The sequence below is a fragment of the Corvus hawaiiensis genome, chromosome 23 (genome assembly GCF_020740725.1).
Source record: "Corvus hawaiiensis isolate bCorHaw1 chromosome 23, bCorHaw1.pri.cur, whole genome shotgun sequence".
NCBI lineage: Eukaryota > Metazoa > Chordata > Aves > Passeriformes > Corvidae > Corvus > Corvus hawaiiensis.
Window position 1 is genome coordinate 4,931,184 of NC_063235.1, and position 25,193 is coordinate 4,956,376.

The following is a 25,193-nucleotide window of genomic DNA, read 5'->3' on the forward strand; positions in this document are numbered from 1 at the left end:
CCAGCCGCAGCCGCGGCTGAGGGTGCCCTGAGGCGCCGCGCAGACAGGCCAGGCCCGCGCCTCCGCCTGATTGACAGCCGACCCAGCCAATCACGACGCCCGCTCCCGCCGTGACTTCGCCTCCCGCCGCTCAGGCTGCCCAATCAGCACGCGGGGGGTTAACGGACCGTCCCGTGCCAACGTCGGCGGTCAAACGCGCCAATGGACAGAGGGCAGGCTCGTTACCAATGAGATCAAAGAGCTTGCGGACTTGCGGCATCCTATTGGTGATTTCGCTTGTCAGTAACCTCCGCCGGTGCCGGTGGTTGGCTGGTGTGCCGGAGGGGGCTTCCGGGGGCGGGGACACTATATTAAGGGCGGACAAAGGCGGCGGCGAGGCCGTCTAGCTCGCCGCCATTTTGCGCAGCGGGCGCTGAGCAGCAATAGTCGCCGCGGCCGGAGCTCTCTCCTCCTCTCTCCGCTCCACCATGTCGCGGGATCGCTTCCGTAGCCGTGGCGGCGGTGGCGGCGGCTTTCACCGGCGCGGCGGCGGCGGCGGCCGCGGCGGCCCCAACCACGATTTCCGCTCGCCGCCGCCCGGCATGGGCATGGGACAGAACCGCGGCCCGATGGCGGGCGGCCCACAAGGCCCAGGCGGTCCGCCGGGAGGAGGCCCGAAGCCCGAACCGCCGAAGCCGCCTACGTCCACCCCTGCTCCGCCTTCTTCATCCTCTTCAGCGTCCGCCACCACGGCGGGACCCACCGGCAGCCAGGCGGGAGCGCCTCCATCCTCTGCGCTTCCCGCGGGGCAGCAGCCACAGCAGCAACCGCCGGTTTCGGCTCCCTCCTCGTCTCCCTCCGGCCCGCAGCCGCAATCCAAGCCCAGCCCCAGCCCCACACCGGCCGGCGGCCCTAAGAAAGGACAAGGACAGTCTCCCGGCGGCGGCCCCAAGGGGCCGGGTGGCCCGCAGCAGGGGCCGCACAAGGGCGGGCCGGGGCACCGCGGCGGGCCGGGCGGGGAGCCGCGGGGCCGTGGGCAGCAGCACCAGGGCCAGCAGAGCCTCGGGGCACTGCAGGGCTCGGGAGAAAGGAGCGAGAAGCTGTCGGACGAGGTGAGTCACGGCGCTCGCGCCCCCCCCACCCCCCCATCCCTCCGGCACAAGATGGCGGCGGCTCCGCGCGCCCGCGCCGCCATCTTGAGGGGAGGAGCGGGGGAGAGGCGGCGGCGCCTCAGCGGGACCCGAGCGGTCCCTGGTGTCGGGGCGGTCCCGGGGCTGCGGTTTGGGTTCCGTCGCGTTGCCCGGGGCTGCGGTTTGGGTTCCCTCGAGGTGCCCCTCGCGGTGGCACGGTAGTATGATTTGGATCTCGCGGTGTCCCTGGCGGTCCCGGGGCTGCGGTTTGGATTTCTTCGCGGTGCCCGGGCGGTCCCGGGGCTGCGGTTTGGGTTTCCCGGTGCTCCTCAGGGCTCCTCGCAGCTTGATGTGCAGCACCCAGTGATGGCTCGACCTGGTGTGATTCTTTGTAGGGTTTTAAAGCGAACCTCTCTCTCCTGAGGCGACCCGGGGAGAAGACGTACACACAGCGCTGCCGGTTGTTTGTTGGGAATTTGCCTGCTGATATCACAGACGAAGACTTTAAAAGACTGTTTGCCAAATATGGGGAGCCGGGAGAGGTTTTTATTAACAAGGGGAAAGGCTTTGGATTCATTAAACTGGTAGGCATTCATGTTGCGTGTTCTTCCGTTTCGTTTTCGCGATGTGGTCATGTACAACTTAGTTTTCTAAAACTGGGTTTTGAACTTTCCCCAGGAATCTAGAGCTCTTGCAGAAATCGCAAAGGCAGAGTTGGACGATACCCCCATGAGGGGCCGGCAGCTCCGCGTTCGCTTTGCCACTCACGCCGCTGCCCTGTCGGTGCGGAACCTCTCCCCCTATGTATCCAACGAGTTGCTCGAGGAAGCTTTTTCCCAGTTTGGTCCGGTGGAAAGAGCTGTTGTGATTGTAGATGATCGAGGTAGATCAACAGGAAAAGGCATTGTTGAGTTTGCATCAAAGCCAGCTGCAAGGAAAGCGTTTGAACGGTGTACTGAGGGGGTGTTTTTGTTGACAACGTAAGTACTTCGCCAGGATTTTTTAGTTTTAAGCTGAATAAAGACTGTAGGATTCTAGTTTCTCAGAATAAAGGCTTTTAGAGGAGTAAAATGAGTATTTTCTTTTCAGCACTCCCAGGCCAGTTATTGTGGAGCCATTGGAACAACTGGATGATGAAGATGGTCTTCCAGAAAAGCTTGCTCAGAAGAATCCGATGTATCAAAAGTAGGGCACTTTATTTTTATATAAAGAGGGTATCAGTGATGTTTTAAGTAGTACTGTCCCTGGCACTGAGGAATATGGAAAATTTTTCAGTAACAGGATTTAGATTTTCGATTGTATTTTCAGTTCTTGGGGGTTTTGTTTGTTCGTAGTTGAAAGTAACATAATGATTTGCTTAGTGTATTTGCTGAGTGTTACACAAGCAGTTTTCTACATTGTATTAGAAAGAAATAACATCTTGACAGATGGTTTTGGTGTATGTAGAAACTTGAAAAATCAGACTTAAACTTTCATGCTATTGTTGAGAGCTGTCATCTCCCTTAAGGCATGTCTCGGGTTGATGATCCCATTGGGAATTTGGAAATTTACATTCATGGTTTGAAATGAGAAATAAAGTAAAATTTTAACTCGTTCCATGATTAGTATAAACTTGTTGCGTGTGGATTTGCCTTATGAGCTGGCTACTGGCATAAAGGAGCAAAGACTGTAGGGTAGTATTAGGGTACAGAGAAATCTTTTCTGAAACGGCAGGTTTGTGTTAGAATCTGTATATTAAATCTGTTTCTTGTAGGAATTTTATATTTTCCCAGATCACAAAAGGGAGTGCAGGAAGGGAGATCCAGTCAGTCTTGTTTGGCCTAGAAAGTGTTCAAAATTCTTGCTTTGATCAAAAATTTTAAGTAGTTTAGCGGCAGCTTGGAGAGGAGTGTGGATTAATGCAGCGTTTCAAAATGTTAAAATATTTTATATTGGTAATGTAAGGAAAGCTTTTGAACTTGATAGTTTTGTTCCATTAATTACTGAATTTTAAGTTCCAATTTCTTTATATGACAAAACAAATTGTTGGTGCTCGGGCATTTTGAGAACAATTTGTGTGAAAGTAAAGGCTGTTACTTGCCTTTGACACAGAGTGCTTTGGCACTGGGAAAACCCACCTCGGTTGTGCCTGCTCAGGCAAAGGCCTGTCTTGTTTAAGGATTTTTTGCACCTGGAATTGTCAGCAGTGAGGTGTCTAAAAACAGTTAAGAATGAGGTAAACAAGCAGTAGCACTCTGAAGATTTGCTTGGATGTGATAGTGCAGAAGTCTCCATATATGCCATGATAATTATTTGTATCTAGTGCTGTTGTTTCAGGGTGCTCTTGATGTTCCCTGATAATGCAGTTATTTTGCTTGTGATCTTGTATTGACCTTGAGCTTCCAGGATTGCCCACTCTGAGCATCTTCCTTTCTGCAGGGAAAGAGAGACTCCTCCCCGTTTTGCTCAGCCTGGCAGTTTTGAATTTGAATATTCCCAGAGATGGAAATCTTTAGATGAAATGGAAAAGCAGCAGAGAGAGCAGGTGGCAAAAAACATGAAAGATGCCAAGGACAAACTTGAAAGTGAGATGGAAGATGCTTATCATGAGCATCAGGCAAACCTCCTGCGTCAAGGTAACTAGTTCTGAATTCTTACTATTTTTTTGCTTTAAATGCTAGCTTAAGTATATGGCTGTTTAATGGTTTAGTGGGTAAGTTTATACTTCTGACTGTGAACTTGAGAATTTCAGAGTTAAAGTGGAACTGGTAGTTTTTTGATATTTATATCAGTGGGTGTTGGTAAGAACGATGATGACACTGGAAGGTACTTCTCTGCCACAGTGCAGCTGAGGCATATCTAATTCAGATATAATTAAAATGTGACATTTTTTGAAAAAGCTGCTCACAGGCTTCATTCCTGCAGACCTTATGAGGCGCCAGGAGGAGCTGAGGCGTATGGAAGAACTCCATAATCAGGAAATGCAGAAACGCAAGGAAATTCAGCTGAGGTTAGTTTGGCTTTCATGGGATTTTATTCAAAGTTACATTTATGTGGGTTTTTTTTTTTCCCAATTACTTACGTATGAAAGTTTTTATTTTTCAAGAAACACCATTGCTGCTTCAGTTTATGTTTGCGAAATTGAACTGCTATGTAAGTTTCTCCTCAAATGTTTGAGCATCATAGAGTATGGGTTTTTTTGCTTATGCGTAATAATTTAGTGCCTTTATATTGCTGGAGCAAGGGATGGTGGTATGTGTTCAATGTGCTCCACTCCCGTGGTTTAACAGTCTGCTTTGGGGTGACCAGGCAGGAGGAGGAGCGTCGCCGGCGGGAGGAGGAGATGATGATCCGCCAGCGGGAGATGGAAGAGCAGATGAGAAGACAGAGGGAAGAGAATTATAGTAGAATGGGTTACATGGATCCAGTAAGTGACATCATGGCGGGTTTGGGATGCATTACCACGTTCAGGAATTGTGTTGATGTATTTTCAAGGTCGCTGTGTTTTGCTTCCTTTGGGTTGGCGACTGCGCTGTGTTTGTGTGGGGGCAGTGGCAGTAGTTGGCTGTACATGTGCTTTGTGTCCTGAAAAGTCTGGGTTTTGGTGGTCGATTATCCACGGTAAAAGGTGTTTTTTCTATGCAGAGAGAGCGAGACATGAGAATGGGTGGTGCTGCCACAATGAACATGGGAGGTAAAGAATCTTTTAAGTAATTACTTCGTTTGGCTAACGTAGAAATTGTCAGAATATGATTATGTATTTCTCTCTCTTAGATCCTTATGCTTCAGCAGCCCAGAAATTCCCACCTCTGGGAGGTGGTGGCGGCATAGGTTATGAAGCTAATCCAGGAGTTGGCCAAGCAGCCATGAGTGGTTCTATGATGGGAAGTGACATGGTAACGTATCCTGTGGTGGCTTTAGCTTAGCACAAGGGAATTGTTGTGGTTGGGAATGAGTTCTCCAGTGTTCGGATGGTTGTGGAAATGTCACTGTTAACTGCTGACTCTCTTAGCAGGTGTTTAACAGAGGACAGCGTGGCAGTGTGTAGCACTAGAGTAGTTGATAACCTTTATGGTAGCTTACACACTCAGAAAATTGTTTGTAAGTGAATTCAAATGTGCTCTTCAGCATATTTGCAATTAACTGACTTCATTGGACTTTGGAAATTCTGCGTCACTGTTAGGCTTGGAAGGATTTTTTACGAATTCTAGAGAATCTGACAAATTTCATCAAAATACTTAATGCGGTAGCTTTTCAGTAATTTGATGTTCTGTATTGATGGACAAGAGAGATTTTTTTTTTTGTTCTCCTTCCCAGTGTGTAACACTGTTTGTTTTGGCCCTTCCAAGCCTAGGTAGGCTGGATGCACGTTGGTCTGGGTATGCTGTTCAGTCCAAAATCTGCGCTCAGGTCTGTTCAAGCAGCAGATTAACTTAAGTAATCAATGGTAAACAGCATATCCCTTAGTCTGTGCTGATGTTGCTGTAGAAGAGCAGAAATGCTGGTTTTTAGCTTCAGGCGTGTTCCAGCTATCCTGGACTGTAGCCGTTTGTGGTTCCTGTCCCCCAAAGAAATGATAGCCTGATCTGTTTTCCCGTGTTGGGCATGTCACAAAGGTAGAGCCTGTTAAAGCTACAGCGTATCTCCTGTTCCGAGGTATGTTTCCAAACTGTACTATTTTTGGCACACTACATGTGTGACTGGGCTTGGAGCCTGCTTGGTGTTCCTACACTGAAGCACCATGGATATAGATTACAGAAGTGCTTAATGGGCAGGATGGGAATCTGTTGGCTTAAGTGGCGATACCAGTGTGCTTTCACCCTCCTGAAAGGGTGTACACTTGTAGCACAAGCTGAACTAAATGATTTTTGGGTGGGTTTAGGCCTCTGGCTTAATGTGCTGAGCTACCATAGTAGCTTGTCAGATATCTTCTGTTTTATCTTTTTGGGGAACCATATCTTTGGAATGGTAACTTCAGAGAGCATCATTGATTCAGTAGACAGTGCTGTTGGCTTTAAGGTATCTCAATAATCTACTGATATCTAAGCAGTTCCTGAGCTTCCTGTGAGCAGTTAGGCAGTGTGTGGTGCATACTGTGTACATATTTCTCCTGGAAACCATGGTACAGGTGCATGTTGAACTTGTGTAGTACCTGAAATGTGATCTGGTCAAAAGGTGTGACAGTGAGGTGGGTTAACTGCCTAGAGTTTCTTAGGCTGGAGATCTCTGCCACACAATGCTGTCACAGTTCCTGGGCTGATACCTTTAAACAGAACTGGAGATGAGCTGAAGCTGCCATGAATTACGCAGAAATAACCTAAATAATATTTGTGAAACTTCTTTCTTGGGTGCTGACTTTCAGAAGTCAGGAGCTCTGAAGTGTGCATTTTCAGTTGCAGATACTTTTTGTAACAAACCACCTACCATTGTTCTGTGACTCGGTAGTGAGAACCTTGGTTGAAATGAAAATTTAAAGCTCTCTTTGACCTCATCATGTCTTTAAGTTCTGTAGGTTGAATGCTGATCACACCTAGTAATACAGTAACTGAATGAAGTACATGCAACTAGAGGTACAAGTAAATAGACCTGAAGTCTCTGCTTTATTGCAGAGTAACTTAGCTGTTACACCTTGGTGTGAAACCTTTCAATGCTGTTAAGCTGTGAATTTTCCAAGAGCTTGTGGTGAAGGTGGGGTGGGAAGGGAGATACTGCCTGGATGCACACAACCCTCTGTGCATTGCTCTAACTGGAAACACTGAGTGCTTGGAACACGTTTTGCATCTGATGCAGCACCAGCAGCTCCGGAGTACGTGGGGTTTGAACAAGTGCCAGTCTTTGCTCGAGCAGTTGCGTTGGTTAGGTAAAGCACTGGTCAGTAGCTTTTTTCACATTTTTTTTTTTCTTCTTGCAATGCAGTAGTGCTCACAATGAGTATTGGTACTGCCAAAGGCCTCTGCAGTTTAGTCAGCAGACTGTAGTCTTAACCCCATCTTGAAAAGCACATGGTCTCTAGACAGCACATGCCAGTCCTGGTGAGTAGGCATTCTGTTACATTTGATGAATGTCAGCTCCTGCTTCAGCCAACCGGAGCTGCGTTCTCTCATTAGGCTTATTTGGAAATGACAGTGATGTAATCTGAGCTTTTACTGCACTAAAGGTGAGAAGTTTGCAAGCTATTTGCATTAACTTGGTTGAAAATTTTGCTAGAGCTCATTTGGAAAAGTTGTTAATTCACATCTGCACTAATGCTTACATTTCTAGCACTGCAGGGAGGATCTGTTCTTTGTAACAGATGTATGAGAATGCATCAAGTGGGAACATACCTCAAGGCATGTATTACAATAAACTAATTTTTAAATTACCCTTTTTTCCTTTCTATGTTCCCGGTACCTGTGGATCGGCTCAATGGTGATTGTATCGACGAACCTTGACTACGGAACCTTCTAAAAATATATACTTAACACACATGGACATCAACTACTTATAATGAACTGTTAATTCTGTTCCAATAGCGTCCTGAACGCTTTGGGCAGGGAGGTGCGGGGCCTGTGGGTGGCCAGGGTCCTAGAGGAATGGGGCCTGGAACACCAGCAGGATATGGTAGAGGGAGAGAAGAATATGAAGCCCCAAACAAAAAGCCCCGATTTTAGATGTGACCTGTAGTTTCATTCCAGTTTGTTTTTGTCTGTCTTGTTTAGACACCGACTTCTTAATTCTTGCATTTTAGTAAGAAAGCTACGTTTTTATGGATGTTAGAAACTTACTGACCTAATATTTGTAAGTGGTCTGTTTGGGCGAGTACAATTTAATTATGTAATGCAGTGTTTCAAAATCAAATTTAGCTGTTTTTTTGATGTATAACGTCCCTAACTTGATGGCAGTGTACCTTGTGCCACTGAATTCCCAAAGTGTACCAACCTTTTTTTTACTGTGCTTCAAATAAATAGAAAACTAAATGTAACTCTTCTTGCCAGTCGTGGTTAAACAAAGGAGGCCAAATACCACACCTGCCACTGTAACCCGAGAGCCTTGAGCTGAGGTCGGACTAGACCAGGGTGTGGAACTGCAGTGAAGAGTGAGATCTCTTCCCATAGTGCCTCTCTAGCCAAAGATTGGGTTATATTGTAGCCGAACTTTGCAGTAGGTGCAGATTTTTTGAGCAGTAATTGTGCTGCAATAAGGAAGCAAATGGAAATCTTACAAGTGCTGTAAGATACATTATTTAAAGCTTCACTGCAAGCAGTGCAGTAATGAATTCCATATTTTAGCTATGGGTGGTGGGATGGTAGCACTTACCACCCTGGCAGTTACTGCTTGGAATCTTTCAAAGACTTTAAGCAGAAGACTAGCAATGGTTATTTTAAAATAAATTCATAGAATGCCTTGTATTGGCTGACTTCCTAACTAAAGGATTGTTAATGTGATATTTATATGCTCTTAAGCTGTCTTGAGATTACAGGATCTGGCCTTGCTCCATATTGTACACCTGCCTGAAATTGCTTGGCAAAAAGACCAGAAGTGTTACTCGAGTGATTAAGGTTAACTTGCTTATGTCCTCATGCTAACAGTGGACTAATTGGCCTAGTTCAGAATACAATCATTTGTATTATGGGGACTGCAGGAACTATTCTTAAATCGTGTAGCTGGTGGGCAAATCCTAAAATCCTGTATGTAAAATACAGCAATCAGCTTGCTTGCATGATGGTTATCGCTCTTTTATTATTGATGTTTGGAGATAATGCTTCAAAAGTAGTATCTGAATCTGGAGTTTTAAGAGTTAATACTACACAGTGCAAATAAACTCCCTTTAAGGTTCTTTTTGTAGAAGATCTGATGAATTCGTTAGTTTGCTGTTCATTTTATTAAGCCCCAGAAGAATTTCAAAGCATTCTGGACTCATTGGTAAGGTAGTTGCTTTGCTTATTATTACAATATACCAGGTAAGCTGGGAACGTGACTTCCCAGTGTCAAATACCTCGGTGTTAACGCAGGATACATCAACCTGCTTGGCACAAAGTAGGTAAACTTAGCTTGGCTGTACCTTCACATGATCCCCAACCATTGGAGTTCTGTGAATAGCTTTAATCTTCCCAATATCTTTCCATTCCTTGTGCTAATCATTGGCTAATTCTAAATTTTCTGCTAAATTTTTCCCTGTGGTTAAAACTTAAGTGTCAGATTGCAGGGTTTTAGGGTACAGATGTCTGATCCCTCTTGAAGTACTGTTACCCCTTAAATGACAGAATAGCAAGTTGGGAAATGCTGATACAGATAACACTGACTTGGAACGTGAAGCTTACTAAAGAGCGATTCAGCTTGTTCGGTGAATGCTTTTTGTTTACCCAGAAAAGTTTGGGGGTTGATAACATGCTACAGCAATGAATTGCTCTTGAGGAAATTCCAAATTGGCAGTTCATAAACTGCAGACCAAGCATTTGGAAGTTACTTGTATTGGATAGTTTACAAATGAGCAGTATCGATGCAATTTGCATTATTGAAGCGGATTTAAACAATATCTTTTCTGGAGGGTGTTCATGGGACACCCACAAAAGGTGAAGGTGTCCGAGGTGGGGAATTCTGAACGTGAACATTAAATTAATTTTTTCAGTTTATTTTTCAGATTACATGTCATTCTTTATTAAAAGAGATGCTGGTGCATATCCTAAAGTATGTTCTTTTGTAGTTCTGTAACTTGGAAGAGTGAAGGATGCTGCTGTCTTTGTACCTTACAGAGCTTGTCTTTGGGTACCCCTGTTTTGTACGTAAGCTACTGTTGCGAGGTATTAAAATAGCTGAGCTGCAAAACGATGATTAGTAAATACATTGAAAGATTTGGCGGTTTTCAAAACATCTGCAAGTTTGGTTAAATCTGGCTTTGTTGTAGCTGCATAAGCAGAATTTCTAAAACAAGTTCTGCTTTGAGTTGCATGTACTAAACAGGCATATGATGACCTAGCCATCTTGTTTTCAAGACCTTTTAAAGATGGTGTCTTAAAAGCTGGCAAACATGTCAACTTTAAAATCTGATAAAAGTTACTAAATGTGGGAGGCGAGAAAGTGACGTTCCTTTGATCTGTTCCTATGAGGTTTTGGACTTTTTTCATAAACTCAGATTTATATAATTGAATCTTTTAAAATCTTTCAGAAAAGTTCTTTGCTGGTCAGACCTGTTTTTGGATGGTCTGGATCACATAACATTTTTGTACTGGACTTGGAGGACATTGGCTGTTGCAATTTAGCTTGTTTTATCAAAATTGAGTCCATTTTGACACTTGGAGCTCTAAAAACTGCAGCAAGTAGAAACTGGTATCGTTACACATATGTCTTCACACTTTCTCAGAAATGAATACAGAATAATCTTACCTTCTGGTGTAGATACATTACACTAATCATTTATACAGCTGATGAGAAACTGAAAATGCTTTTGAGATTTTGTGGTATTTTTGTGGTAGACAAATTCTTGGCTTCTCCTTGGCAACCATTTACTGTGGCAGCAAGTTCTTGCTGGAGTTTGAGACTGCAATTTACACTTTAAACTAGTGGCCTGCTACATAACTGCACTTAGCCAGCATTTCTGCAGTTCATAACTGTGAGGAACGTAGTACCACAAATGGCAATGGACATTAGGACCCGGATGTAGTATTCCTGCTTGCTCCAAGATTCTCATTGCCGACTGCGTACAGGTAGGTAACAAGCAATATAATATAACTTGGTGACTTTCTATGTAATCTGATACTGTGGGTATTCTGACATCACACTTCTGACTGTGGAATTACAGTGCAGCACTCCATACCTGTATGCTGAGCTTGCATCAAAGCTGCGTGGTTTTCGGTTTTAAGCTTTTGTCTCATTCAGAGACAACAAGTAACTTACTGTGGTTCTTAGATGAGGATTTCCAGACCCGATTCCTCTGTACATACGACTTGGCTTGGGTGGATTTTTCTTAGTTCCGATGTAACAAAGAATGAGCACTGTGGGGAAAAGCGAATGTGATCTTAAACTCACTTGATTAGTTGACAAGGTGCTCTCAAGTGCCTAGAAAAGAACACGTTTAAACTTTCTGTAGTGATGAAGTGGCCCATCTGCAGCTCATCCCTGTGTAGAGTCTTGGCTCGGTGGGAATATGTCAGTAACCACTGCTCTTGCCTTGTGTGTGCTATGTAAGAATCACCTCAAACTACTGGTACAAGCAGCTCTGAGACTGATCCAGGATACTTTTGAGGACGTAAATGAGTGCTTGATTGAATATCCCTGTGAGTTTCATAAAGCTTATTGGACATTGCAGTAGTCTTTATTTTAACCTTTGATTGACAAGCCTGATACATTCCTCTGCTTTAATTGACAGTGATGAGATTCTGTACTTCTGCCTTGTATAGTCATCTTGGTAGTGTAATGTACAATTTCATTTTTCATCAGTCTAGAGATGTAATTCTAAACTCTTCATTACTAGAACTCCTGACTATAGTGTTCCAGGATTAACATGCTTATGTTGCCAGACATCCAGACGTGCTGATCTCCAGCTCTTTTGCATTAGCTCTTGAACCTGAATTTCAAGGTCCCTTGTTCCAGCAAATGATCTGGCTCTTGTCTGATACTCAGTTTATTTCACAGGTGTTGTAATGTGTTTTCCCTTGTTCTGCAAAGTTCTGCTTTGCATACTCGTTTCTGGTGTTATTGTCACTTCTGGACCCTTCTTTGTTACCTTCCAGGCAGGACTCTCGCTGGTGAACAGGGATCTGCTGGACAACCTTGCCCTCTGCTGTAGCCACCGTTCCATGTTCCATTGAACCCTTGAAGTAGCAGCTGCACCATAAGATAATGTCAACAAGTCTTTGGTTACACCACAGCGAGTGTAGCCCATGCCAGCTGGTCACAGAGTGACACCTTGTCACAAAGTCAGTTTGGCTTTTGATGATGGTTTACCTTTACCTGTGACTTAAATCCATTTTGTGATGGCTCATCCTTACCTGGGACTGGGATCCAGTAGCAAACCTGCTGGCAGCCAGTGTGCTGTCAGGTAGCAAAACTGAAGTAGTGATCTTAAACCATTGCTCAAGATCTGACTCAAGTTTTTCCAGTGTGTTCTGGATACTTGACTTGCAGGAATGTCATGAAGGGGTTATTGGCTCATCTGCCTCATTCTATGTACTTGAACTAAGCAGGTTTTTGACACTCTTGGAGCAAGCAATTTGTGACTGAACCATGGGGCTCAGACCAGCTCTGGCTGCAGTAATGAAACTTGGTGTGGTAGCAAACTTAGTCATGTCTGCTCTAAGTCAGTCTGTAATAAGTGGGTACAAGAAATGACATTCAAGTGCTTGCATTGTGTTTCATCTTGGTTTTATCTGTGTGTGAAATACACTTTTTCTCAAAAGCTTACCTGAAGCTCAGAAGTGTGGTGTCAGAATACATCTGCGTACTGCTAGGCCCTCCGAGCAGAGCCTGGTGCTGGCAGGAGAGCACAGCACAGCGTGGATGGGGCTTTATTGTAACATTAAGCATACAAAGTGTTGATTTGCTTGCAGTTCTCCCCATAGCTAAACACTGAGGCCTGTGAGTAGTTCTAGGACTGGAGCAGTAATGGGGTTGCATGTCTCTGTTAATCATTGCCAGCTGCAGTGACATGATCAGGAAGGCCAGTGTTCTGTTCCATTATATTCAATGAGGCTGAGCATGTTGGGAAGGATGCATCCAAGTATGCTGCTCTGGGGAATCACTTGGCTTCTTCCACTACCAGCAAGTTTTGGAATCAGCTAATTAGCTTCAGATTTTTTCACTCTCCATACCAGCTAGTGGGGCTGTTAAATAGCTGCTGCCTGGAAAAGGAAAAAAGGGAGGATTGGCCTTCTCCCACCTGTGTCATTGCTGCTAGGTAATGATTGACATGTTAGGACTTGGCTGTGCAATCCCGCAGTGGTCTGTGAACACCCCATCTCTATAAATGTTGCTTCTGAACACCAGTACTGAAGAGCTAACTGGGGAGGGCTGGGGAGGAGTGTGGCTAGCAGGGAATCTGCAGTTTTCAAAGGATGCACAAAGATATAGTATCCCTTATGCATGGTGTTTGTTGCTATGGCAGAGAAAACGTGCATAACTCTCCTGCTCCCGAGGGCCGTGAGGAAACCCAGGTGGTGGGTTGGAGACTAAAGCCTGAAGCTGTCCCTGCCTGGTCAGATCATACTGTGCCCATGGTGGGATCTGCCTCCCAACTGGAGCTGTGCAGAGCCTTGCACCACATCCCCAGCTCCCACCATTGCAGGCTGCCCTCAACTATAGTAAAGGGGGGTCTTGAGGAGGGAAGAACCTTGCTGAGGATAAAAGCAGTGACAGTGCCAACCTCTAGTGTCTGCCTTTGGCTTCTGAAGCACTTGTAGGACTATAGAACACAAGGGCTCCAAGAGGCCAGGGCCACTGCACTCCCCCAGGAAGGGGAAGAGAGGGGCCATTGCTACAGGAGACAAGTAGGGTCATAGAGTTAAAGTAGCTGACAAAATTAATGCCTTCACATAAGGGATAGTATACCTCTGGCTGCAATCAAACCTCACTGTGCTCAGACCGGGGTTATGGTTTGTGCTCAGGGTGCAGTTCTTCAGGCAGCTGCCTGTATATTTCTTCAGCTCTTGATGAGTATTTAGGCTAGCCTATTTCTGCCCCTTATTCTTCCACGTAATAGTTTGGAATAATTGATAAGTTCCCCCTCATAACTAATCAGTCCATGTATGTTAAAACCTTATTTTTAAGTTAGTTTTGAAATGGTCACAATTTGCTGTGTATGACTCTAATAACTTCAGTTGTTATCCTTTAGGTGAAGATGAAAGCTGAGTGACACCGGAGTGCTCATCCATGGGAAGTAAGTATTGCTTTTTGTCCTGGATGGATGAAATAAAGGTTTCTGGGCACTTGGTGTTCAGTCACCGAGTACCTTTGAATTGGGGAACACTGAGAAGTTGGGATGAGTGAATACATTAAATGTGTAGGGTAGAACATGGTCCCTACCGTCATGCTGTGGGCTTGAGCACCGTGACTCCATCTGGGCTTGATACCTTGACAGCAGCGGCTAAAAATATCTTTTTAGACGTGGGTTTGTACAAAAGATTTCACAATCACTGTGGGTATAGTAACTTGGGAATGTTTTTCCAGTTGAGGAGTCGAACATGAGCACATCCAGCACGGTGCCCAGTGGTGTGTGGAAGGGACCAAGGGAACAGGTGGACAAGTAAGTAGTTGGTGTCCTTACACTGTTGTGAGGGCTTGGTAGCCCATCACCCTGTGTTGGGTTATGTAATTCCTGCCTGAAATGTGTGATTAATTTTATATAAAGTTTCCGAATCTTGCTTTTGTAGAGCCAAAGTGTAACCGTTGTCCGAGGCTTTTCAGCCCTGCAGCAGCAAATAAATTCTGTCCTTTGTGTGCTGCAGGTGGTCAAACAAGAAATGACCAGTCCTGCACTCAGGCTGCAGTTGGTGATTGTCAGCGTGGAAAAAGGAGAATAGAGCAGCTGCTTCTCAGATGTTAATTCAACTAAACCTTGTTAAAAAGCTGTTTTGCTGAAATACTTACACATTGAATTTAAAAAATAACCTAGTGTATAAATCAGCATGTACAGAAGCACAGCAAATAGCAGTTCAGGGAAATAAACCAACTTGCAGAGCTGGAATTAATGACATTTTCCCTCTAATTTGCCACTAAACTACAAAGGGAAACTTCAAATATTTAAAATCTTGTTTGAGGAGCAACATGCTGAGTACCTTAATTCAGGAATCACAGGTAAGTAACAGTAGACCTATAAGGTGTGAAGCCAGTGGGATTCATTTGGTGAATTCCTATTGAATCCTGTGTGGTTTGTCACTGCTGCTCCTTGCTCTGGGGTAGGAAAACACACAAAGCCATTTCTGACCTTAGAAGTACATGAATTATGTTCATTTAATCTCAAATCTGATACGAGTACTTGAGAATATTTGGCAGGCACATGGCCTGTGGTTCTGAATGGTGATTCCATGTCATGTAGTTCCTGCTGTTTTCTGTCTTTCTTTTGCAGTCTTTCTAATTATGTGCTTTGCGCTTGCAGAAAAAGAAGTCTGAGTGCAATGAAGAGGAACCAGGAACATACAGCTCTTAAAAATAAAATATTTAAATATTTTTATAAATGACTTCTGTTTTATTCCGGAGGGTATTCAGTGTATAAGCAGTCTGTCAGTGTGGAGTGGTATGGCTGGGTCTGAGAAACAGGAATTTCTGGAAATTTCACTTGTTCCTTACTCCCATTTTGTGTTACATAGTTTTGTATCATAGAATTCCAAATGTTTACCTGGTTGGTTTTTAATAGCTTTCTTGGTGATGACTGCAGTAATTTAGCCTGAGATGCCAAGAGTTCTCTAGAAGCCAGAGCAGTGCTGGGTTTAGCTCTTGCAGCACAAATTGCCATGGTTCATGTTGCTTCACGTGATGCTTTGGCAGCTGCACTGTGTACATACGGGGTTCATGCTGTCATTCATTAAATACAATCCTTTGTTTAAATATCAAGTTGTTTAATATGTCGAAATACACCAGTGGTGGCTCTGCTTATTGTGGCAGGGTTTCCTCCTGCAGTGGCATGAAGAGTCATGAACATTTGGGTGGGACCTGCTTTGCCAGATTAGAAACATGAAAATAAGTTTAATTTCATCTGGCAAAGTGGTATGAAATGCTTGAGAGAGGTATGAATGCCTGAGAGTGCTCGTGGCAGGGAGGGGTTGGTGCACTAGGAGCTGCTGCTGTTCTCTCTCAGGCAATCAGGTGCTGGGTGCAGGCAATCTGAGGTGTTCCACTGATTTGATGACTTCATTACTTCATGGCATTGTCTGGATCCTCCAAAGGCTTCAGTGAGGTTTGTGGCTCCTCAGTAGTCACCCTGCAGGGACTGGGGTTCAGTGTCTTTGTCTCCACAGCTACTGCAGCTCGTGCAGCCTTTTTTCTTCAGATTCTGTTGCTTTCTATTAGCTTGTCCTCATTTCCACTGTTGCAGCACTGGCTGCTTCCTGTGTGAAACTGTTCCGGCATTCCATTTGCTGAACTTCACCTCCTGAACTCCCTTCTGTGAGCAAACCACAGCCTGTGTTCTGTAGGGATGGGATGGGTTTTCCCTGGCTGTTACCGTCACCTGGGGTGTCCTCTGGCTGGTGAGGCTGACACCTTCTTCTACCAAATAGTTCATTAAGTAGCTTCTGTAATCAATAAAAAGTCAGAGGCTGAGACCAGGTATGCTTGAACAATGCCCTGATGCCACAGCCTTGCATGTACATTGAGCTGCTGCAATCCCTTTTTCAGGGTTTGATCTTTATTTTTTAATTCCTTTTCAACCAAGGAGCTTTCCAAGCCGTGAAGGCCTGGAGCCTGCCCTGGCCCCTTGCTCTCTGTCATTCCATGGTGTGCCAACCCGAGCTCCAGATCATGGTGAGCAGCTGAAGAATCATGTGCTGCCAGGAGTAAAAATAATGTCACTGTCCCTGGGCCACGTCCAACCAGTGCCTGTGGTCGCCCCTGCAAGGTGGTAGCTGAGCTGGGGTCGGTGCAGGTCCAGCTGACCGTGCTCTCTGTGCTTCCTCATGCCTGGAAAACACTTCGGGCTCTCATGCTTTATTGGCATTAAAAAAAAATTTCCACTTGAATTGCACAAACGTCAGCGCCTGCGGCTCCCCCGGGCCTGGCTCTCGCCAATCCCGGGCTGCCTTTCCTGGGAGGCTCGGCGTGTGCCGGTGGCTGAGCAGCGCAGGCGGTGACGCAGAGGCCCGGGGAGCGCGGCTGCCTCCGTCACCCCAAAGCGGCCTCCCTGGGGCCAGAGCATCCTCGCTGCTGCTGCCTCCTCCATCTGCTCCTGCCTGCTCCCTAGAGCTGTGGCCAGCACTGCCTGTACCCTGCTTGATCTGTGCTCCCTGCAGCCCCTCGCGCCCCAAGCCAGCCGGTGTTGCCATGGTCCACACCTGCTCAGAGAGGCCACGAAGCCCCAGCTGTGGGATTTGTTGAGGGGGCGTGGGGGCTCCCCTTTTTCCTCCAGTTCTGTTTTGGTGGGAGGATGGTGCTGCTGGCGGGGATGTGTCACAGCCTGGGGGGTGACGCTGCACATCTGAGCACCCCCTGCCCCCGCAGCACCCAAGGGCTAGAGGATCCCTGTCCATGCGGGGCCGGGCTGAATCGGGCAGGGGCAGGGCTGGGAGCGGGGCCGGGCTGGGAGCGGGACCTGGCTGAGCCGGGCACGGAGCGGGGCCGGACCGGGCTGGGAGCGGAGCCAGGTCGGGCTAGGGAGCGGAGCCGGGCCGGGCTGGGAGCGGGGCCGGGCCGGGCTGGGAGCGGGGCCGGGCCGGGCTGGGAGCGGAGCCGGGTCGGGCTGGGAGCGGAGCCGGGTCGGGCTAGGGAGCGGAGCCGGGTCGGCCTAGGGAGCGGGGCCGGGCTGGGAGCGGAGCCGGGCCGGGCTGGGAACGGGGTCGGACCGGGCTGGGAGCGGGATCGGGCTGGGAGCGGGGCCGGGCTGGGAACGGGGCCGGGCCGGGCTGGGAGCGGGGTCGGACCGGGCTGGGAACGGGGTCGGACCGGGCTGGGAGTGGGGCCGGGCTGGGAGCGGAGCCGGGCCGGGCTGGGAGCGGGATCGGGCTGGGAACGGGGTCGGACCGGGCTGGGAGCGGGGCCGGGTCAGGCTAGGGAGCCGGGCCGGGCTGGGAGCGGAGCCGGACCGGGCTGGGAGCGGGGTCGGACCGGGCTGGGAGCGGGGCCGGGCCGGGCTGGGAACGGGGCCGGGCCGGGCTGGGAACGGGGTCGGACCGGGCTGGGAGCGGGGCCGGGCTGGGAACGGGGCCGGGCCGGGCTGGGAGCGGGGCCGGGCTGGGAACGGGGCCGGGCCGGGCTGGGAACGGGGCCGGGCTGGGAGCGGGGCCGGGCCGGGCTGGGAACGGGGCCGGGCCGGGCTGGGAACGGGGCCGGGCTGGGAGCGGGGCCGGGTCGCTCCGCCCCGCTCCGCCCTCGGGCCCGCCCGTCCCGCCATGGCGGCGGCCTTCACCGCCCTCCGTGTCCTGCTTGGGCTCTTCTTCTTCCTCACGGGCGCGCTGAAGGTGTCGGACTGGCTCTCGGCCGACCTGCACCGGCACATGGTGAGCGAGGCCGCGGGCTGGGTGGGCTCGGGGGCCGCAGGGCCGAGCCGGGGGGAATGAGCAGGTTGGGGGCAGCGGTGCAAAGGGCACTTTGGCGTGCAGGGTTGAGCTCCGGGGGAAAGGAACAGGTTGGGGTGCAGGGTTGAGGCCCTCGGGGTGCAGGGTTGAGCTCCGGGGGAAACGTGCAGGGCTGACCCTGATGTGGTGCGGGGCTGAGCCTTGAGTGAGAATGAGCAGGTTGAGGGTACAGGAGTTCAGGGTGGAGCACTTTGGGGTAGGGGGCTGAGCCCTTACTTGTAACTCAGCCAGAGTCCCTTGGAACGCAGGGCTGATCCCCCTGAGGGGGAATGGTCAGGTTAGGATGTTGGGCTGCAGGGCCAAGCACTTTAGGGTGCAGGGCTGATCTCCTTGGGGTATGGGGTTGAGTTATTTAGGGTGCAGAGCTGATCCCCCTGACAGGGCAGGGCAGAGCAGACCCACTGGAGGGGCTGTATTCCCCCAGCCCCAGGCTCAAGGCTGCCTTGCTCCCATCCCACCCTTCTCAGGCGTCGGAGTTTGTGCGCTTCGCCAAAGTGTTTCCCCTGAAGGAGTTGGGGTTTGTGCCGGAGCCGGGCGGGTACCTGGCAGCTGTGGGCTGGGTGGAGGTGACGGCCGGGCTGCTACTGGCATTTGGGCCCCAGCTGCTGCAGGAGATCAGCAACTTCATCCTCAGCGTCGTCATGATTGGTGAGAGCCGGCAGCGCCCACTGCCCTTTGTGGTGTCTTGGGACACCCTCAGCCAGGGACCCCCATTCCCACTCTCTGCTCCCTGCCCAGGTGCCATCTACACGCTGCTGGCACTGCGGGAGCCGCTGGCCATGTGTGCCCCAGCCACCCTCTGCCTCGGCCTCCTCCTGCTGCTCAACATCCGTGGGTACCCGGCCACCCCTCGGCCCAAGTTCGAGTGACCAGAGGTGGGAAGGACAGACGGCTCGGCCGGTGGGAAGCAATGCCTTTATGGTATTTTCAGGGACGGCATCGCATCCAGCAGGGTAACTTGCTGCTGAGACACAGTGTGTCCTCTACTGCCTCTGCCAGTGAGTCTGGTGCTGGTTCTCCCCACACTGCGGGACCTGGGCCAGTGCTGTGGGATGGTGGCCATGGCACCACTGTGGCACTGCTGTGGCGCTGCTCCGGCAGCTCTGTTGCTAAACGCGCAGAAGTTGTCCAGCTCTTCCCAGTGTTTGGCCACACTGAGCAGGGACTGGCTCTGCTCTCTCGGGGGCTTTCAAATTTTGGAATAAAACCTCTTGTTTTTCACGTTTTGCCTCCCTGTTTATGTCTGCCTCCCCCCCACACTAAGGCTCAGGGGCTAAGGGGATGTCCTGGGGCTGGAGGAGCCGGTCCCTGGGGACAGTGCCTGGAGACAAGGCCTGGGGACCTGTGGGAGCTGGCACGGGAGCTGGCACAGAGGCAGATGGACAGCGGGGAGAGCCCATCTGGGGTGGGATCCCTCGGGCACCCACAGCCGCCCAGCGATGTGCCAGGCGCCTTGCTGCACATCCAGGGAGTGACAGGAGTGAGTGCCCAGGCAAGCATGTGCTTTTTGTGGATCTTGCTCCCACAGGGAGCCACCCTCTGCCACCCCAGATGGGCACAGCACACACAGGATGAACCACAGTTCATCTGAACCCGGTGCATCTCCTGGCAAGGGGGCTGGGATAGCTGTGTGGGGAGTCTGGCTGTTGGGATGAGCAAGGGGTGTAAGACACCCCTGTACCCCCGGTGGGACCTGAATTACCTTGGGGTGACGTCTTTAGTGTCCTAAAGGAACACACAAATTGCAGGGCCACACAAAGCAGCAAGTCAGATGCTCACAGAGTTTGGGCCTGTAGGGCTGCTTCCCCTAAAACCAGCTTTGAAGCCAACAAAAGCACAAATAGCCAGAAGGAGGCAGATTCCTGCTTTGATGCCTTTGGGGCATCCCTCTTCTCCCCAGCTGCCGGGTGCAGAAACTTGACCCTCTGCTGCTTTCATCCAGGCGTGGGTGGGAAAAGGGGCCTGGGAAACGGTATTAGATGTGGCTGGGGGCACGCGGGGGGGTCAGCCAGGCCAGTACCAGCCACCCCTACATGTGCCCAGCCCCGTCAGCCGGCGCAGGGGATCTTAGGGTGGCTCCAGCAGGGAATCCCCCATTACATACACACACAGGTGCTCTCCCCACTCCAGCTGCTGTCCCACAGGCACTAAGACACAGGGGGGCTTGGGATGGTGGGTGGGCGTCAGGCAGCCCCTGCCTCCCCCAGCACTTAAAGCCATCCCCAGCCTGGCTGGATCAGAGTGAGGAGCAGCCAGAGGGGACACAGCCGCTCCTGCCCGACCCGGCAAGGTAAGTAACAATTCATGGTGTGGGCGAGATGGAGCATTCACTGTGCTAACGATGGGGAAGGAGGAGGAAAAGGGGACCACTGAGGGATCCAGAGGCTCCTTTGGGGTCCAAATGAGGTTCCCCAGGCTCAGCAGCTTGTGCTCTCCTTGCCTCAACCCGGGGCTGGCTGCTGTGTGTGCCGAATCCAGCCCTGCTGTGCTGGAAAACACCGGCTGGTGACTCAGTGCCTTCGTTGGCGAGGTGTGGGCAGGCAGTGATGGGAGGTGAAATAACTGCAGCCCTGGATACAGCCACTGCAGCACAACGTGGTTTTCCACGGCCAGGACCAGAGGCAAACCTGCCTGTGCAGGACTGGGGGGCAGGGGGGGATGCTGGCCCCGTGCTTATACCCCCTGTCCATACCTGGGTCTCTCCATTCTGGAGCTCGCTGAGCCAGTGGGTGACTTCCCCATGCCTGGCTCCGTGGGGAGTTTGGGGTGCTGGGGGAGGGCTGGGGTGGGTGGCCCCACAGGCACACGCTGCGTGGGAGGTGTTAAGCCCCGCAGCTGCTGACTGGAGCCAGTGCGGCACCTCCGGGTGCCTCCAGCCGCAGTTCTGTCCCTTGGCTGTGCTGCAGCTGTGCCTGCCGCTCCCTGGGAACTCTAGCTGGGCTGTTGACAGTGGCCTCTGGGCTCCCTTTTGGCGTGGGGGGACATAGCTGGGGTCTCCTCATCTCCTGTGGAACCTGAGCCATTCCAGCAGATGATGGCATCCCCGCGGGGCTCTACCTCCAGTGCCCAGCAGCTACCACAGGTGCCAGCCAGAGAGGTTGTCCTGTCCAGGTGAACCTCCTTCCTCTGTCCCCGAGGGCTGTGCCACTGAGTGTTCCCCATCTTTGCAGGAGCCCGGGATGAACAGCTCGGTGCCGGGACTGCTGCCGGTGGAACACCCTGGCGAGTGCGTGCCCAGCAACCCGGTGCAGTTCATGCTGGTGCCTGTTGTCTACTGCCTGGTGCTGTGTGTGGGGCTGCCAGGCAACCTGGTGGCATTGCTGGTCTTCCTGCAGAGTGTCAAGGTGAGGAAGGCCATCCGCATCTACCTCATCAACCTCACGCTGGCCGACATCCTCTTCAACCTCACCCTGCCCCTCTGGATCCACTACTACCTGGCTGGGGGGGACTGGCTACTCTCAGAGGCTGCCTGTCGCCTGGCCGGGGCCGCCTACTACCTGGCAACCTACAGTGCCATCACCTTCATGGCGCTCATCAGCTTAAACCGGTTCTGCGCGGTGCGGGCGGCACGGCGGGCACTGCCGCTGACGGGGCCCCGAGGCGCCACGCTGGCCTGTGCCCTGGCCTGGCTGCTGGGACTGGGCTGTGCCGTGCCCACCCTGGCCACTCACCAGACCTTCCCCACCCGTGCTGGGACCACTGCCTGCTTTGAGCAGCACGGGCGGCAGCGGGGCTATGCCTACGCCATGGTGGGCTTCTTCTCCGCCACCTTCCTGGTGGTGCTGGGCACCTACGCCTCCATCGCCCGGGCACTCTCGGTGCCCGCCGCAGCCTCACCAGGCTCCCACAGGCAGCAGGCCCGTGCCATGGTGCTGGGGATGCTGCTGATCTTTGTGGTCTGTGTGGCCCCCTACCACCTGACACTGGCCCCCTGGGTGGGCAGCCGGCCCCCCGCACCGCTCTGCGGGCCCCCCGACACCCTGGATGTGCTGCACACACTGAGTGTGGCCCTGCTCAGCCTCAACAGCTGCCTGGACCCCCTCATCTACTGCTTCTCCATCCGGCGCTTCCGCGCTGACCTGGGACGGACCCTGCGCAACATCGGCCGGTGCTTCCCGCTGCCCCCGCCGGCCCCCCCCGGGGCAGCGCCTGGCGCCCGAGCTTCCTCCTTCACCTCCTCGTAGCAGGGTGGGCACCAGGGTCCTGCCCCCGGCTGCTCCGGTGCCACAGTCCCGGTGGGATGTGGTACCTGTTGCCAGGTGAGGGATCGGGAGCAGCGTGGGGGGAGCTCTGGCTTCGTGCACCCCCCTCCTCCCGCCCTGCTCTGCTCTCTGTGCATTCCCACGCGCCCACAGTTCCTGCTCAAGCACAGATCCTGCCCCCCGCATTGCAGGCACTGGGAGGGCGTCACTGGCACTGGGACAGCGTCATTGGCACTGGGAGAGCGGCACTGGCACTGGGAGAGGGACTCGCCCAGCAGTGGGAGCTGAGCCATAGTGGGGTGTGGGAAGAGGATGGAGAGGGATGCTCGGCAGTTGCTGTCGTCTCCCTCCTGCATGCATGACCAAAGACGCCCACGGCATGAGTTGGGCTGCCCAGGGGGCTGTTCGAGGCCCCGTGGCCACTCCTGTCCTGCAGTGTCCCCAAGCCTCATGCCGGCACCCCTCCTGCTCTCGGCCAGGATTAAAAATGAATGAGCCAAAGGCTTCCCCGGTCTCTTCGCTGGTGGGTGCCTGTGCCCCTCACCAAGCAGTTCCTGCGCCCCGGGGACGGCTGGATATGGGGCAGCCCCGGTCCCCGCAGCCCTGGCCCCCAGCCCAGCCCCGCCCCGCTCCTGAGGCAGGACCCTGCCCCAGGGCGGCTCTTGCACCGGGGGCTGCTGAGCCCGCACCCCCTGCCCCGTCTCCTGCCCTGCCCATGGGTGGGCGGCCGTGGTGAGCGCAGCCCCCACCCCGCACCTGCCGCCCCCTCCCCGTGAGCCCCGGCGCGGCAGGGGCGGCGGAGCGGGCGCGGGTCCGTGGGCGGCTGTGTGGGCGGAAGATGGTGTTTTCCCAGCCCTGGCTCATTCCTGCTGCCAGCACAGCCCCGCTCTCCGTGCTGCACCGGCGGCAGAGCGGGTGCTGTGCAGCCGCGCGGGTTCTGGGGATGCTGGGGGGCAGGGGTGCATCAGCTGCCCCCCAGCTGGGGGTCTTGCTCCCCCAGCACAGGGCTGCTCTCCAGCGCGCTCCAACCCACGTGCGTGGGAGGAAACGCGAGGCACCGGGCAGGAGGAGATGCGCTGCCTGGGGGACTGCTGGCATGGGATGGGCAGGGTGGCAGTGGGCACCAGGACGGGTGGGTGATGCTGTGCCTGTGGCTGGTGGATTTTTAAGGGCTACCTGGTTGCCAGCAGAGCGGTGAAGATGCGGGGCAAGGCCTGACCCCGGGGAATGGGGTCTCCATGTGCCACGGAAAGTGTGCACCACTGTGACCCAGGGACACCATGGCTCAGTAAAGCCGCGGTGGGTTCATGGCATGCCCGTGCTGCCCATGCTGCCTGGACACTTTGCTCTGGCCCCATGGATGGGGCTGGATGATGTCTCCATGTGCCGCAGTGCTGCTGCTCAACAGAGCTGGGGGATGTCCCAAGGTGCCTCTGCTCTGCACCCAGCCCCAGGCCAGCTGCCTTCGACCACCCAGTTCTTCCCCTTTTGAAGTTCATATTAAATTTTAATCCTTTTATATAACTGCTGAAGGAGGGGGCAGAGCTCTGCTCCCCGTATGCAGCAGGAGCAGCCGTGTCAGCAATGCAGGACGCTGCAGGGCCTGGTGGGGTCTGGGACTGGAGATCTCTTCCTGGGGGCACCAGGACTTTCGGGGGGCTCTCTGCACACCAGGACTGGGGCAGCCCCAGCTCTGGCCCTGGCTCTGCCAGGGTGTCCTGTTCAGTGGGAAAGCCTGGCGCTTTCCTGGCTAAAGACCACAGCACTGGGACATAGACATGACTGCTTAAAAACACACACAGGACACTTGCTTGGGCCATGTATGTCCCCCCACACACTGGGCAGGGCCTGACATGTGGCGTGGTGGGGTGTTCTGGGCTCAGCTTGGCACCAGGATGGGGCATGTGCCACCACGCTGCTCCTGCCACCGTGCAGGGCGTTACCCAGGTTATTGTTCCTGCACTTCCAGCTCGCGCACGCTGTAATTATTATTATTACAATTATTATCAAATTACAAGGTGTGGTGCGAGTGGCTCAGCGAGCAGGCGGCAGCGGGCGGCCCCGGGTCTGCTGGGGAAAGGCTGAGCCGCTGGGGCCGGAGCCTGCCCGCGCTGTCCCAGCACCCTGGGGCTGTCCTGGCATCCCAGGGCTATCTTGGCACCCTGAGGCTGTTCTGGCACTCAGGGACTATCCCGACACCCCAGGGCTATCCTGGCACTCCAGGGCTGTCCTGGCACCCCAGGGCTATCTCAGCACCCCGGGACTGCACTCTGTCCTCTCCCTGCCAGGCAGCGTGCCTGTGGACAGGGGTGGGTGACGGTCCCGGAGTGGCCTCGGCTCCCCGGGGGGACCAAAAGGGGTGCCCACGGGTGGGTACCCCTTGTCTCGATGCCAGTCCGCTCTGCAGCGTGCCTCAGGGGATGCCCACGGGTGGGTACCACCTATGCCGGTGCCAGCCCGGCTCCGCGGGGCAGAGCCCACGCCTTGCGCCCCGCCGGCAGCATCTCCCCGGCCCCACGTGCGGCTGCCCCCGCTCCCCCCCCGGGGGTCCCGGGGCGCCGGGAGGCGGCGGCAGAGCCGCACCGGAGCCATTTTGCGCCGCCGCCGCCCGCTCTGGCTCCCGGGGAAAATCCACCGCCGTGTCTTGGCGGCGCCGCGGCGGCCCCGCTCCGCTCCCGCCGCTCCGCGCCCGCCCGCGCTGCACT

At 52.4% G+C, this 25,193-nt stretch overlaps 2 protein-coding genes across 5 annotated transcripts; both read left to right on the forward strand.

The window, feature by feature from the left end:
- Window positions 1-372: 372 nt before the first annotated feature.
- On the forward strand, window positions 373-14,304 carry SFPQ (splicing factor proline and glutamine rich). 4 transcript variants are annotated; one of them, XR_007208008.1, is made up of 12 exons: window positions 374-1,091; window positions 1,505-1,693; window positions 1,788-2,089; window positions 2,199-2,294; window positions 3,528-3,724; window positions 4,014-4,098; window positions 4,398-4,515; window positions 4,734-4,782; window positions 4,863-4,984; window positions 7,601-10,771; window positions 13,894-13,938; window positions 14,229-14,304. XR_007208008.1 is itself a non-coding variant. In XM_048326779.1 (11 exons), the coding sequence occupies exons 1-10, from the start codon at window positions 468-470 to the stop codon at window positions 13,912-13,914; spliced, it is 1,803 nt and encodes a 600-aa protein (XP_048182736.1). In that variant the 5' UTR covers window positions 373-467; the 3' UTR covers window positions 13,915-13,938; window positions 14,229-14,304. The 4 variants fall into 4 exon arrangements, 2 of the variants coding, with proteins under 2 accessions (XP_048182736.1, XP_048182735.1); XM_048326779.1 differs by lacking the exon at window positions 7,601-10,771 and having other exon boundaries at window positions 373-1,091; XR_007208007.1 differs by having other exon boundaries at window positions 7,601-13,938.
- A 3,705-nt stretch (window positions 14,305-18,009) lies between these two features.
- LOC125337533 (platelet-activating factor receptor-like) lies at window positions 18,010-24,432 on the forward strand. The gene is made up of 2 exons (XM_048327371.1): window positions 18,010-18,208; window positions 21,457-24,432. Exons 1-2 carry the CDS (start codon window positions 18,101-18,103, stop codon window positions 22,468-22,470), a joined length of 1,122 nt encoding a protein of 373 aa, XP_048183328.1. The 5' UTR covers window positions 18,010-18,100; the 3' UTR covers window positions 22,471-24,432.
- Window positions 24,433-25,193: the final 761 nt, after the last annotated feature.

What these genes read in the sequence shown, in the direction of transcription:
- SFPQ (XM_048326778.1), top strand. Translation starts at nt 468, where the DNA reads ATGTCGCGGGATCGCTTCCGTAGCCGTGGCGGCGGTGGCGGCGGCTTT. An exon ending in GCTTTGGATTCATTAAACTG is followed by an intron (nt 1,694 to 1,787) that starts GTAGGCATTCAT and finishes AACTTTCCCCAG; the next exon opens with GAATCTAGAGCTCTTGCAGA. An exon ending in GGGGTGTTTTTGTTGACAAC is followed by an intron (nt 2,090 to 2,198) that starts GTAAGTACTTCG and finishes TTTTCTTTTCAG; the next exon opens with CACTCCCAGGCCAGTTATTG.
- LOC125337533 (XM_048327371.1), top strand. Translation starts at nt 18,101, where the DNA reads ATGGCGGCGGCCTTCACCGCCCTCCGTGTCCTGCTTGGGCTCTTCTTC. An exon ending in CCGACCTGCACCGGCACATG is followed by an intron (nt 18,209 to 21,456) that starts GTGAGCGAGGCC and finishes CCATCTTTGCAG; the next exon opens with GAGCCCGGGATGAACAGCTC.